Source organism: Chroicocephalus ridibundus, chromosome 2 (assembly GCF_963924245.1).
Source record: "Chroicocephalus ridibundus chromosome 2, bChrRid1.1, whole genome shotgun sequence".
NCBI classification, from domain to species: domain Eukaryota; kingdom Metazoa; phylum Chordata; class Aves; order Charadriiformes; family Laridae; genus Chroicocephalus; species Chroicocephalus ridibundus.
The window spans coordinates 40956656-40970924 of NC_086285.1; the positions used below are offsets into that span (position 1 = coordinate 40956656).

A 14269-nucleotide genomic window follows, 5' to 3' on the forward strand; every position below is an offset into this window, starting at 1 on the left:
CATTTAATATATGCCTTGAAATATCTGACCCGCTGTGCTGAAGCAGTTCGGAAACACCAGCTATTGGAATTAGAGTCAGTTCCCAAACCTACTTCCAGGGATTTTCCTTCCCTACCTCCGCTGCCATCTTCCCAGGAGCTGTGCAGCTTGTGATGACTCTTTTCTTCCAGATTTGTGCCTAAATAGGCAGCTGAGAGACTCGGTAGCCTCATCCGCAGAGTCCGTGCTTGGCCAGGTAGCTCACCCCTCTTACCAGCTTCAGTGGATCTATAAGGACCATAAGATTAGGAAGCGAGAGTGTTTCTGTTCATCACAGTTTTGCATTAATCCTCTGGGTTACTTTTAAGAAAGTCAGTTATTGTTTTCTCTGCTGCTTTATTACAGATCATTAAAAAGCTCATTGAGAGGAAACAAGCTCAGATACGCAAAGTTTATCCTGGCCTTTCTTGCTTCAAAGATGGAGTACGGCAGATTCCTATAGAAAGCATTCCTGGAATTAGTACGTATCAACCTCTTTTAATGTAGAACAGAAGCAGAACAGCCCAAGAGAGGTCCAAGACCTGAAATGCTAATGTAGTCACATATTTCTTTTTGATTAAAATGTAATTGTTTTGGTCTGCTGATTAGATTTCTGTGAAGATTGTTGTGCTTCTATTACAATTACTGTCTTCAAGACTTCCCCAAGGCATCCTACGCTGATCCTCTTTTATGTACATGTGTGTAATTTTATTTATATGTGATCCCTCTTTGATTTGTATCATGGTGTAGTCGGCAGTTGCCCTCTGGCACCACTGTCGTGCACTGCACTCCTGTACAAGGATGAGTTCCATGCTCAACATGGACTTAGAGGACACAAAACAGAATTAGAACGTTTGCCATCTTTTGGGGGCTTTTTTTTCAACTGTGCTTTTCTGCAATTTATTGTCTGTCCCTAGGGTGTCAAATTGGATGACTTCAACATCATAATTCTTTACAGAGGTTGTGGTAAAATATGTATTGAATTATGGAAAAAATGTGTATTTCATGTAGGAACATTTTAGAATCTTTTTGGCAGTCTGGAGGGAGGCATGTAGGAAGTTGAATGGGGCTGTAGGCTAGATGGTTGTGTTATTTATTAGGAGCAGCTTTTATTAAAACAAACCCATTTTGCTGCAGCAGTGCTGAAATGGCTTATCTTTTAGAGTTGCAATAACTCAGTTAATGTTTTGACCTGCTGTAGTTCCCATGTAATCTCTCATCTTGTTGGTGTGCAGGAGAGACTGGCTGGAAACCAAGTGGAAAAGAAAGAGGGTAAGTGCTGCACAAAGCAAAATGACGAAGCAGTTTGGAGATTCCTTTGAGAAAAGTCTTGAAACGATGTCATTTGATATTTCCTTCCATCCATTGGAAAACATAAATAATCCGCAAAGGATGGTTCTTAAGTGGATTTGCTTGGTTTTTTGGTTGTTTTTTTTTTTTTTTTTTGGAGGGGTGGGAGGTGTTGGGGTTTGGTTGGGTTTGTTTTTTTGTTTATTTGTTTTAATTTTGTTTCTTCCATAAAATGCTTGAAACTTTGGAGTTGCTTTTAGGTAAGAAGCACGTCATAGGAATGAAGATACGGGATTCAAGCTAATCTTTTTGTATTCGTATTTTCTTTCAAGTAAGGAGCCCAAGGATCCAGATCAACTTTACAGCACGTTAAAAACCATCCTGCAACAGGTGAAGGTGAGTGCTAGTTCTAGTTTACCTTCTGTAAAGATTTTTAAATGATTTCTGATATAGAGTTTCCATATTAGATACCTTACTTTTTTCTTTACCAAAGAGCCATCAAAGCGCTTGGCCCTTCATGGAACCTGTGAAGAGAACAGAAGCTCCTGGATATTATGAAGTTATAAGGTTTCCCATGGGTAATGCCATTAACATTTTTTAAGTATAGAGTTTAAAAATCTTTATAGTTGGAGACATAGCAGATAAATTGTAATTGGATTGTTTTATGTTAAAAGGTAGATATTACTTGCAGCTGAATAGCTTGCAGCTCTGAAGTGCCAAGAGTATGATGCTGTCGTTTGAAATTTATGACTGCTTTGTGACCTTTGCGAAGCATCTACAGTGTGTACATGTGAAATCTTAGTATGCCCGAGGGAGCCCTAGCGAGCTCTTAAACAGCGCAGCCAGCTGGAAACGTTCTGGGACCGAGCTGGTTTATGTGAGTTGTGCCAATGCGTTCTTGTATGTGGTACCCGGTCATTGCAGATCCTACTGCTATGTTAAAAAAAAAAAAAAAACTCAAGGCAAACTTTCAGGAACGCCTGAGCATTTTAATTGCTTTGAAAAAGAGGTCTAAGCTTTCTAAATCACACAGAGAAAACCTTTTCAAAAGTACCAGGGTTTTCTAATTGAGTTTTAACGGTTTGCTCCATTTTAAGTTTAGGAAAATGCTTCGTGCAACTGATTGTAAGATAACTTTTATCTTTGTATTTTAGATCTGCCAAAGTTGTCAGAGGTGGTTTTTATTTATTTATTTATTTATTTTTATTTTTAAGTCATGCAGGATTACTTGCAAAGGGAAGTACGCAACTACTAATAACGTTTTTCTTTGCTTGTGACTGCTGGGTCATATAATTTCGATGATGATTCAGTGCTGTTCCAAATAGATGCTTGTTTTGATTTGTATTGCAGCAGATTTGAACCTGAATCCTGCTTACTACTTCATTGTTTATGCAATACCCACCGCCATCTTTCTGATTACAGTTTCCGTACCTTTTAATGTTATTAGAGAATGAAGTACAAGTTCATTGCAGGCTACGATCAATCAGTTTCTCAGAGAATAAGAGACTTTGCATAGGCTCCTAGCCTGTGCGTACCAATTTGGCTTAATGATTTTTTTTTATAAACAATTTATAATTTCCAAATAGTAAATATACTTGTACTTTATAAAACAGCAGACGGCTTCCTGTATCCGTGACACAAATGTATTTTCTAGCAATGAAGAAAAAGAATTTTGACATCCTCCCGTGGAGTTTTCTCTGCTTTTCTGAGCAGAGGCTGGATCTAGATGGCCATTTAATCTGAACTGTGGTTACAAAGAACTTAGTGTCTGGGTTGGCAAACCCGCAGTAGGAATGTTGCCTGTCCTTTCCTTGTTCAGATGTGTTCCATTGGAGGTGGGGGCAGCAGCTCTCATTTTAGGATTAAGCTGAGGTCTTTGGTTTAGTTTTGCTTTGTTTTTTCAGCTCCGGAACCCAGCACAACTAAACTGCGTTTTGATTCATGGCCAACTTCTCCTCTCTTCCTCCAGCACGCTGATACTGTACAAAAATCGCTCAGATGTAATTTCAATTAAAACGAAACAGCATTGTCTTTTCTCATGCTGTCACATGCAAGATACAACATTTTTCTTTACGTTTGCACACAGCCTAAATTGTACAATATTTTAGAGGTGTGGCTGTAGGTTTTTTTGGCTACGGCTCAAGGTCAGTTCTGATGTGTAACAACTTTTTTCTTGGTTTAAGTGCTCTTTCAGCTGCTTATTTTCAAGAAATACTGTTTGGGTTTTTTTTTTTTTCCTTTTCATCTGCAATACGAAAGCTGTACAGCTGAGTGACAGATGGAGCCAAGCTTTCACTGTAGTTAGAGGAGAGCAGTTTAACGGGCGATGTTTGCTTTAGGGTGACCTGAACAACTTTCTCAGTTGGATAATATAATTAGGCTATGGACATCTAGTGTAGAGGTAGCACCTAAATTGCGGATTTAATGGGAGCTGAATGAGCTTTTGCTTTTGGAAAATATTGTGCAACGTTAGTGAATGACAAGCTATGTATCATTGGAAGAGGTATTTGAGAGCATCCATCAAAGTTTTCTTAAATAGTCCCCTCTTGGCAGTTTGGCAGGTATTTTCTCTGTTTTACCAAAGTCAAATCTCCATTAAAAAAACTAAAACAAAACCCCCAAACCAAACCAAAACAAAAATACCCATAGCTGTATTTTTAAATCTTAATTTTTAAGGTTTAATGGCTTTGCATTGGAGGTCTGTGGTCTGTGCTTTCCTTGCAATACTTGTTGGCAGTAAGTCTTCTCTGTTTCAGCTGTTTCTGTTGCGGTTACACAAAGGTGCTGCTGAAGCCTGGCTCAAGCAGTGCTTAAAAAAAAAATAGTTGTTAGAGCATCTGAGGTGAGAAAAGTCAAGGCACCCAGCACCCCTCCCACTACTTCTGTTCCTGTACTCACTCCTGGAACACTTGTAATGCAGACAGAAGTTTTAAATGCCTGATAAGAATTACTGGGAAAGTGACTGTGTGGAGAACACTGAGGTGATTTATGTATTTTATGGATGATTGATTTTAGTATAAAGGAAGGCATTTCTTAGACAATGTTCTTGTAAGTAAAGGTTTTGTGTGATGCACTGAAAGCAGGAGAGATCTGTTCTCACGTGACTTAAAAAGGGATACATAACTATAAACTTTGAAGATGTAATTAAAATATATGTAGAGTGTGGAAAAATTTAGTCTTTTTTCAAAGCTGCAAGTACTGCTTGTAGTATAGACAGATGTCTCTGCTCTGCTCTGCTCGCACAGAAGTGGAGTTTTTAGATTAACATACGTGTTTTGTGATGTTTGAATCCTTTGCTTCTACACCCCTAAGGCCCCCTCCAGCAGAGCTGACAACAGCTTTGCCTCACGGAGCGGTGAGAGGAGAGTTAGGGACACCTGATTGATACCCACAGAAAATTCAAAGTACCATAAGAACACAAAACAATGATGCTTTAGTCTTTTAAAGGAGAAAAAATAAACTCTACACAAAATCATTCTTACAGCGAAATATTGCTTAGTTCCAGGGGCTCAGTTGCTGTTGAAGCTAAAAAAGGGACTGCGCCTTAGAGGAAGGCAATTAGGAATTCCAAATCCTGGCTTTGCCAGTTCGTGTTAGACGACAAATCAGTCTAAAAGGATATTGCATACAAAAAGTATTTGAATCAAACGCTGTTAATCTATTTTTCTTCTGTACAGATCTCAAAACAATGAGCGAGCGTCTCAAGAATAGGTACTACGTGTCTAAGAAATTATTCATGGCAGACTTGCAGCGAGTCTTTACAAATTGCAGAGAGTACAACCCCCCCGAGAGTGAATACTACAAATGTGCCAATATACTGGAGAAATTCTTCTACACCAAAATTAAAGAAGCTGGATTAATTGACAAGTGACACTGTCTTTTTTTACAACCAAACAGTGTGCCTACTTTACGGGCAGGGGAAGCCGTTATATATCTGAGTTGTGGGACTTTGAGGTTTCAAGAAACTTCTGTTTAATACTTAGCACTTTTAAAAACCCTTTTAGTTTTGCAAACATGTATTATACTGAAGTTACAAAAATTATTTTATTAAAATGCTTTATAATGTATTTAATTACTGAAAATTTCTTTGGTGTGCCCATTACCGTATGTTCATGGTAAGTTTATCAGCTACAGCCTCAGAAACCCCACACAAAACATGTGGGAAATTGCACATGTTTGGGAATATGAAGAAAATTCCCAGACAACAGATGTTATAGCTTACTTAATGCAGTACCTATTTGATAAAGTTTTATTATTTTTTTTTTCCAGTAAAAAAGAAAACAGTAAGGGAAAACAACAGTTGGGGAGGGGGGTTCTGAAACACTTGTTTCTTTGTAGAATCTTTTTATAAGATGTTATTTTTTAAAAGAAACACTCAGCTGGTTGAGAAGCTGTGAGAGCGCAGCCAGTTCTGAAAAAGGACTGCCTGTAATCTTTGCTAGATGCAAGTTTTTCTATTCCTTTTGGGTTTTGATAAATATTTTACCTGCAAATTGTAATCTCATAACCACTATTTAAAAAAATTAAAAAAAAACTGGCTAGATGTGTAACGTCATAGTGACTTGGCTTATGCAGGACATAAGTACCCAAAATACCTTCAGAGAATCTGATTTGCCTATACTAGACAATTTTAATTGGCTTAGTAGAGTTAAGGTTTTGATGCACTTCATGATCCACCCTATTTACTACTCTTCCCTGATAAATTCTTTAGATTATTCAGCAGAGATAAGACTATCGTATGCAAAAGAAATCAATATATGACAGCTTCTAGCTTTATATACTTGGCTCTGTGGTAAACTGGATTTTCTACCAAGCTTTATTGTAAATGCTTATTAACTGTGATTATTTAGACCCAGGAACATATTAACATTTTACAACTCGTGTTAGTATATCTTCAAATTGAGCATTTATATATATATAAAATATATATATTTTGCTGCTTACACTACATTTAAGAGGTACACCTAACTTCCTAATGGAGAACAGAACAGGCCAAAAAGTTGTCACTTGACATTTTCTAATTAGTTTGTAACTGTAACTTATAATTGCTTTTGTGAAAAACAGATTTAACTTTCATTCCTGGTGTTTTATATTTACAGATGTTACACTGGTAAAATTCAATAGTTATAAGACTGAAAAAATAAAACCCAACCCAATCCTGTGCTGTGTCAAAGAATATTTTCCTGCAGAAATGCCTGTGCAACGTTAATTCACAAGTTGATTCAGCAAGTAGATGTCAGGAACTACCTGGAAGTAGTAAATGTGGTACACAAAGTATTCAAAATGTTAACACTAGACTTGCCATAGTGTTTTGTATGAGATTAGTCTGACCTACATTTGGATCTATAACAAAGGTACAGTGAGTATTATTTTTTTTTTTTTTTAAATAGCCAGTACTGGATGCTATAATCCTGTTTTGTAGATTGGGCCGACAGATGCACCTGTTAAGCTTGGTATCCTGTGAAATTTTGTTATTTTTCAGAGTAGATTTTCTTATCGTCTTTCAATCAGATTGTCTCTTCTATATTGAAACATTTGTTTTCTAATTTAAGAATTAATATTTTCATAGATACTGTGCAATAAAGTTATGGTAGGATATGTGGTTTTGCAAATGCTTTAACAGCTGATGAACTTTACATTTGTAAAATTAATATATTGTACTGGTACAGAATAGTTTTAAATTATATATGTACAAAATCCTACTTATTTCGGTCTCTTTTGTCATTAATTAGTTCTTGCACTATAAATATATACACTGAAGCAATTTCACAATGGAGCACAGTGAAGGTACAAGGATGCTGTCAGCGCATCTTCCAGGCACACTAGAAAATATGCAAAAAAGCCTTGGGAGTTCACAGGGAGCATGGTGTGCGGAGCTGAGAATTCAACATGGAAAGCTGCGACCATTCCAAATAGCATTCCCAGCTCCATACTAACTGAGCTACAGTGCTGTTACTCCCATCTCCTCAACAGCGCAAACAATTCTTTGATTGAGCTGTTCAAGTTTTGATTTATCACCTCAAAGCACGCTCGTGCTGTTTTCTCGTTTTTGTCTAGTAGAGTCCCTTTTTCACAAGACACCATGTAGATAGATAGGAGCAAACTACAGTCCACGTTGAGCTTGTACGTACCTACTGTCACCATGAGGTTACTTAGATGAAGGCAATTGGGAATTCCAAATCCTTTTATTATTACTGTTGAGAGAGCCATGTAAGAAATTATCAGTAAAACTGTAATTACACTATACATTTTTATTACAGAAAGGGAGAGCTCTTACACCTATTGAAGTGAGACAGGCAATCTCGCAAGACAATGAACCTGTATTTTTGTAATTTCCCGTTATTTATTTTCAATGTAGCTTTACTTTTTGCATTCATGTATCCATTAATACTTCTTAAATGTTTGTCTAGCAAAGAAAAGCGAGTTTGAGTGCTCTACAACCTTGAAATGTTGCTGGACCATTTATAACAGGATTCTTCCAGCATACTGCCCATTGTGGTACCAGTTCAGAAGCGGCAGAATACTTCCCCTGGTAAAGATACTTGGCAAAGCAGAGCCAAAATAATTATGAGGTCCTGTAATAGTGGTTTATTTTACACTCCACCAAAGCAGAGCACTCTTTGCAACCTTCACTGATAACCAGATAGGAACAAAGGAAATGTAAGTTTAGTACCAACCAACCCTAAATTGCTACTTCTAAGAGCTCCAGCTACATAATCAAATTACAACTGGCAATCTTGCCTCTAAGCAATGCTTATGCTACATAAGGTGGGGGAAGGAGTACAGTGGCTTACAGTATGGCCACAGCTGACACTGCTACCCTTGAAGCAAACATGGAAACTGTGCAAAAAATAACAGCCAACTCCAAGCTGTTTCCAAACACCAAGACATTTATTATGAGCTTCAATATGAAACTACAACCATTACATAAACAAGATCTGTACAAACATTGTTACTAAAAAAGCCACAAAAACATTTCATCCTAAGTGCCTGGAGTTCACCTTTGCCAAACACTGTGAGATCGAGCAGGATATAAGTCACAAAATTACATCCACCACCTTTTTCATCAGGTATTTCTGATATACTCACAGATCCATGATGTAGGGATGTCTCCTCTCAAAAGAGCTTGTATGAATCACCTTAGTTACAAAAGTAGTCCTGTGTCTTCCTTATCATTAATAACAAGTCACTGGATTAAAACCAAGACACCTTAATTTTACATCCTTAATATTAAACATGTAGAAGTAATTGCACATTTGTATAAGATACTGTGCAACACTGATTTCCTGGATGAAAGATTTCCTTTCTTCACGGCATGAGCATGGTTCTGCTATCATGGCTGGAAATCTCAACGACAACCAACAAATTTCTCATTGTATTTTGACAGAGATTCTTTCTTAAGAGAACAGCGCCTAGTATCCTTTTTCTGCTTGAAAATTGGAGAACTCAGAAAATTCATATCTGTAAATGGATCTCCTCTCCTGAGTTTCCTGTTAAAAAAACACCAACAAAAAAAAAGGCAAAATTGAGTTTTGTTCCCCACATCACTTAAAACATTAACTTTCACCTAGTAAATTGAATTTCACATGAACTATTTTGTATTACCAACATCAGACCCCTCTTTGAATGTTTTGCTAAAAACTTATTTCCAGTATTTAAATAAACCCCTCAAATCCTCCATTTGATTGAATATCATGAACTTGATATCAAACTGGAGAGTAAGACACCTACCCTGCGATACTTGGTTCTTTATAGCTCACAGTAAGAGTACAGCGTCGCTTGCGTTTAGGAGATTGTGGTCCTTCACCTTCTGGTACAGTAGTTGCATTCCCAGTGCTGGGGAGCAATGAGGCGGTATTGGTAACGTCACTAAGATGACCACGAGATGGCTCAGAAGGCTGCCCTGGGAAGAAATTAGGCACACTTAAGACAATTCAGGCAAGCTAGCTTAAAAGAGAATGTCAATAAACATACTAGGTGTGAAGTACCTCTCAGATATAACTATTATCTTCATCTTTCCACTTAAGAATACGTAAGAGGGTCAACATGTAGTCAGGATTTTAATTTGGAAAACTAAATTAACACTAAGCAGTGCCAGGCAAAGTGTGATTTGTTATTCCACTTCTCTATTTCTACTCTTGTTCTCCTCTTTTTTTCTCAGCTTTAATACATCATTAAACACATCTAAAATACAGTATTAATTCATTGTTGTCTTTAAATTCCAACTTCTGCTGCAGAAAAAAAGGCAGACAGAAGAATTAATCTAATGATTTTTATAACATTATTCTGCCTGTATTTATTAAAAACACGAAAATAAAAAAGTCTAAATGCCTTAAACAGTGTTATCTCTCGAGGAAACAAAACCAATTACAGAACACTTTTACACTTACTAATAGACTTGTCACTTGATTTATTGCTTTCAGTCTCTTTTTCATTATGGAGTTTCTGCTCACGCTGTGCCAAACATCTTTTAGACCTTGGCCTTGCATGGACTGGTGATGTATCTTTGTTGTCCACTGAACTTTTCCTTTTTTTCGATTTACTCTTGTAAGGCTCGTAGAGGCTATCATCTGAATCTTCAGTAGCACTTGATTCGTCAGTATTAGTTTCAGGTAAGTCATCTTTGTCATCCACATGGGTATCTGTGTCATTCACTGGGTCATTCACCTTATTTTGTCGAAAAGGTGTAAGATGGATACTCTCTTCAAAGTGAAAGTCATAAGCATCACTGGAGCCACCCAAGAACTCCAAGTTTTCTTTGGAAGCCTCTTTACCCTGTCTTTTTTTTGGTCTTTGTTGTCTGGAAGAATTTTTAGGCCATTCCAGTTTTCCCTTCTGATGCTTCTTTTTCCTTGCTTGAGAGGTTTCTCTGCTTTTACGCTCATGTTGTTTAAGATCAGAATTATTGCTTAAGTTGAACTGTGCAGTTTCAGAATCCATCCGCCTGAACACCAGCTCTAAGCCTAACTTGTTTTCATTCAACTGAGAAATATCTGAATTTATGTTTTCTACAGTACACTTCTCTAGACTTTCCTCAAGTCTAACTTCATCCTGTTTAGAAAGCTCTCGTGTTGAATCGGGTGCTTCCGAATGGTCCAAGACACCAGTGCAAAGTTCATCGTGATTTCTCATCTTTGAATAGCGACGCCTTGTGGACACACTTTTTGGTAACACTTTACCAAATCCATTGTCTCCACTTAAAGAAACATTTTCCAGCTCTGACCCTGTGTTGTCCAGACGAAAATCAGATGTTTGCCCTTGTAATTGAAGAGGAAAAAGTCATATTAAAGCTAAACAGTAACAATCTAGAAAGGTTTTAAGCAAATTCTGAACATGTCAGAAATTAAGACTATTCTTAGAATTTTCTCCAGATTTGTATAGACCAGTATTTAGCAATGAAGATAAAGATAAGCTCTTTTCAATACAGCTTCCAGACAGAAAGCAGTTAAGTATACTATATGAGGATTTTCCTCTAAATGGTTCTGTTTGGAAAGTTATCTTCAGGTCATTTATTTTTCTGAGTATTTTTCTTTGTTAACAATTGTTGATTTAATAAACGATAATAAACAACTGAAGATGACTTTACTCTGTTTAACCTTTTGGTAGATAATGAAACTAGATTGCAGGTATATAGAAGATAAAGCATTTTCAAATTCCTCCCCCATTTTGCTAGGCATCTTCATCCAAAAAGTTTACCAGTTATCAACTTTAATTATCTAACCTTTCTGATAATAAGTGGAAAATTACTTGACAGTTACTTCAAAAGTAGTAATTACATTTTAAACTTATACTCACACTTTTTTTCCCCTGATTCAGACTAAAGCAACATCTAATAACTGATTCAGTTACCTTTGTCTGGAACTATTTTGATTAAGGAAACGGCATTGTCAGATTCCTCGCAGATCTCTGACACAGAATGTGCCAACTCATTTCTATCGCTATCAGCCTCCGTCCCACTTGGAAGTACTTGATCATCTCTGTCAGCACACTGTAGAAGTCCTCTAGAGAAAATACCAAAGGTAGTATTTACTGAATAGCAATATATTTTATGACAATGAACTACTTCATTACATTGTATTTCTTACCTTTTTCCAGACAGAAAATTAAGCTTACTATAAAAGAAGTTTCAGATATAAATAGGTATTAATAAAAGATACTTACAATGAACGTATTTGTCCTACGATAGTGGAACTATTTTCAAGAACTGAAGAAAGCACACTCCGATTCTGTCAACAAAATAAATCTTACTGTGACTAAATAGCTGAAACAGTCTTGCACCATATATAAGTTTTAGACATCAGCCAAGTTACCCACAGAAAGGCAAACAAGGCCCTTGACTGAGGGAGACACAGAGAGGCTGGCTAACACAAAGTGCTGTAGGATCTCACATACTCAGCTCCTGCAAGTCAGCACATTCATCCACCAGCCCAATTTTACAGAGAGCAGACAGGGGAAGGAACGGCAAGGATGGTACAGGGAACAAGACACATATCCATAAAAAATCAGGTTGCCCCTACCACCTCGTACCAGAGCCTCAGTCCCACTAACAACCTACTACACACCCCCAGAGTGGGACCCCGTGTCATACTGACAACTATGGGACTAGTCATACCCCCAAATTAAGGCTCAAATCTCAAAAGCTACAAAAGCTACATGCATCTCTGTTGGAAAGAGTAAGGGAAAGAATTAATAGAAATCCTGATCCCCAAGAGAAAAAGGTACTTACTACGCTTGTGGAACACAAATTCTTTGCTGGGACAAGGAGATCGATTGAGTTCAGTAAATTCTCAGAAACTTTTGAAATTATCTCATTCAAGGCTGATAGTCGATTCTAATGGACAAAAGAAGAAAAACACTGTTGCTGTTATATTCTGGTATCAACTACCAGTATAATAGCTTCTCAACAGCATTACGAGATGAATAAATTCTGAGGATACCTGTGTCAGGTACCTTCAACTGTGATTAAAACACATAAAAATCACAGAATATAGATTTTAATTAAAGAAGAAAGTGTAGCCAGAAAAAAACAGATTAGGTGAAAATATGAGACAATTTGTTCTATATCTTGAGTTATTTTTTTGTGAAACATTTAAGATCATAAAGAGATCAGTGGATTGGCACAGATTCTGATGTTCAGCTTCACTAAAAAATAAAGTTATTATTAAAAATACCTCAATAAATCCTTGTGCTTGCTTGAACCTAAGATTTCTTTGCAAGTCAAACATCTGAACCTTCAGATCTTGATACTCTTTCTTTAATTGAAGAATGGTAACCTCAGCATCCCTCAGTTTGAGCTTTTCTTCTTGCAAAGCCTGAGCTAGAGCTTTGTTGTTTGCTTGGATGCTCTTCATTTGCATGGAGCTGTTGGCTGCAACATAACAGTGAGTATTTCAACTTGGTTTTAAAAAAAAAATATTCTGAAAAATATTAAGATACTCAATCATCTTACTTGCTATTTTGCACTTTGCAGTGGAGATCTGGCTAATTTTACCCAACCTTGTCCATTTCTGATTTCTTTTTTCTTTCATTCGTTCTTTTATATCATCCAGAGTGTCTTTGAAGGGCTTTTTAAGGTATTTAGCCATCTTCTACCTTTCAAAATATAAACGGTGAAGAACTCATTAAGCTAGTGTTGCACAACGCTCCCCAATGCAAGAAAAGGCACAGAGAAACAGGAGTAAAGCTTATGGCATTTTTAAGTTGCATATACACACACAGAAGAGACTTACAAATACAAAAAGACATACAGCTGTAGCCATTTTCAAAACAGTTTTTGCAGCGTGGCTACCATCGCTATTTCCCATTATGTGAACCGCAAAACACATGGTGTCCACGGCGAAGACCAGGCCAAGGCCTCCAAGCGCCGGCATCGGGGCAGTGCGGCGGTTAGCGGGAGGGTCCCTGAGGCCTCAAGGAACGGGAGGGTCCCTGAGGCCTCAAGGAACGGGAGGGTCCCTGAGGCCTCAAGGAACGGGAGGGTCCCTGAGGCCTCAAGGAACGGGAGGGTCCCTGAGGCCTCAAGGAACGGGAGGGTCCCTGAGGCCTCAAGGAACGGGAGGGTCCCTGAGGCCTCAAGGAACGGGAGGGTCCCTGAGGCCTCAAGGAACGGGAGGGTCCCTGAGGCCTCAAGGAACGGGAGGGTCCCTGAGGCCTCAAGGAACGGGAGGGTCCCTGAGGCCTCAAGGAACGGGAGGGTCCCTGAGGCCTCAAGGAACGGGAGGGTCCCTGAGGCCTCAAGGAACGGGAGGGTCCCTGAGGCCTCAAGGAACGGGAGGGTCCCTGAGGCCTCAAGGAACGGGAGGGTCCCTGAGGCCTCAAGGAACGGGTCCCCAGCTCCTCTAACTCTGAAGACCCTCAGGACACCCACTCCTTCCCAGCTCTGCCGCCCCCCCCACGCCCCGCATCGACCAGCGGTCCCTCCTCAGAAAGGCGTACGCACCCCCGGGCACCTCCCACAGACGGCCGCGGCTGCCCTAGCCCCAAGCAGAGGCGATACCGCCCCGGCCGCCCCCCCAGGCCCCACCGGCAGCAGCCGGCTCTCACCCGGCGCCCCCCGACAGAGCCCCGGCTTACCTGATAACGGCAGCAACGGCTGCTTGCGCGCTCAGCCTCAGGACAGGAGTCGGGAGGGTGGGCCGCGGCAGAGCGTCCCCGCGCGCGGCCGGGCGGTTGGCACCTCTCCGCCGGCGTTCAAAATCCACCGCTGCGCCCGCCCATTGGTGGGGCCGGCGCGTGGCGTCACGTCCCGGCCTCCGCGCTCATCCGGGCCTCGCGCCTGGCCCCGCCCCCCTCCGGGCGGCACCGGAGGCCCCCCCCCCCGCCCCCGGCAGAGCCAACAGCTGAGGCGGCGGCGGCGGCTACGCTGAGTTGGGGCAGCTTTTCGAGGGTTGTTGCGGCCGTTAGCGGTCACGGCTCAGGGCAGAGGCGCCTGCTGGGCCCTGTCGTGTCTCCCCCGGCCAGA

At 39.7% G+C, this 14269-nt stretch overlaps 2 protein-coding genes across 4 annotated transcripts in view; one reads left to right on the plus strand and one right to left on the minus strand.

The window, feature by feature from the left end:
- The window catches only part of KAT2B (lysine acetyltransferase 2B), a 45365-nt gene extending 38351 nt beyond the window's left edge, over positions 1-7014 (plus strand). For 2 of the 3 annotated variants that reach the window (XM_063325167.1, XM_063325168.1), the window contains exons 14-18: positions 385-499; positions 1254-1290; positions 1641-1704; positions 1802-1886; positions 4986-7014. In XM_063325167.1, the coding sequence (XP_063181237.1) occupies positions 385-499; positions 1254-1290; positions 1641-1704; positions 1802-1886; positions 4986-5179 (495 nt within the window). In that variant the 3' untranslated portion in view covers positions 5180-7014. The remainder of the gene's footprint in view (positions 1-384; positions 500-1253; positions 1291-1640; positions 1705-1801; positions 1887-4985) is intronic. The other variant, XM_063325170.1, reaches the window with a different exon arrangement.
- Positions 7015-7040: 26 nt separating this feature from the next.
- Positions 7041-13985, minus strand: SGO1 (shugoshin 1). Its single transcript, XM_063325171.1, has 9 exons — positions 13882-13985; positions 12758-12900; positions 12480-12676; positions 12035-12139; positions 11470-11534; positions 11158-11309; positions 9699-10565; positions 9040-9211; positions 7041-8798 (listed from the first exon to the last, which is right to left on the minus strand). The coding sequence occupies exons 2-9, from the start codon at positions 12891-12893 to the stop codon at positions 8657-8659; spliced, it is 1836 nt and encodes a 611-aa protein (XP_063181241.1). The 5' UTR covers positions 12894-12900; positions 13882-13985; the 3' UTR covers positions 7041-8656.
- Between the last annotated feature and the right edge of the window lie 284 nt (positions 13986-14269).

Coding starts and splice junctions, on each gene's coding strand:
- SGO1 (XM_063325171.1), bottom strand. CDS start 12,893: ATGGCTAAATACCTTAAAAAGCCCTTCAAAGACACTCTGGATGATATA. Junction 11,310..11,469: donor GTAGGACAAATACGTTCATT/GTAAGTATCTTT, acceptor TATTTTCTCTAG/AGGACTTCTACAGTGTGCTG. Junction 10,566..11,157: donor CAAAATAGTTCCAGACAAAG/GTAACTGAATCA, acceptor TTCAATTACAAG/GGCAAACATCTGATTTTCGT.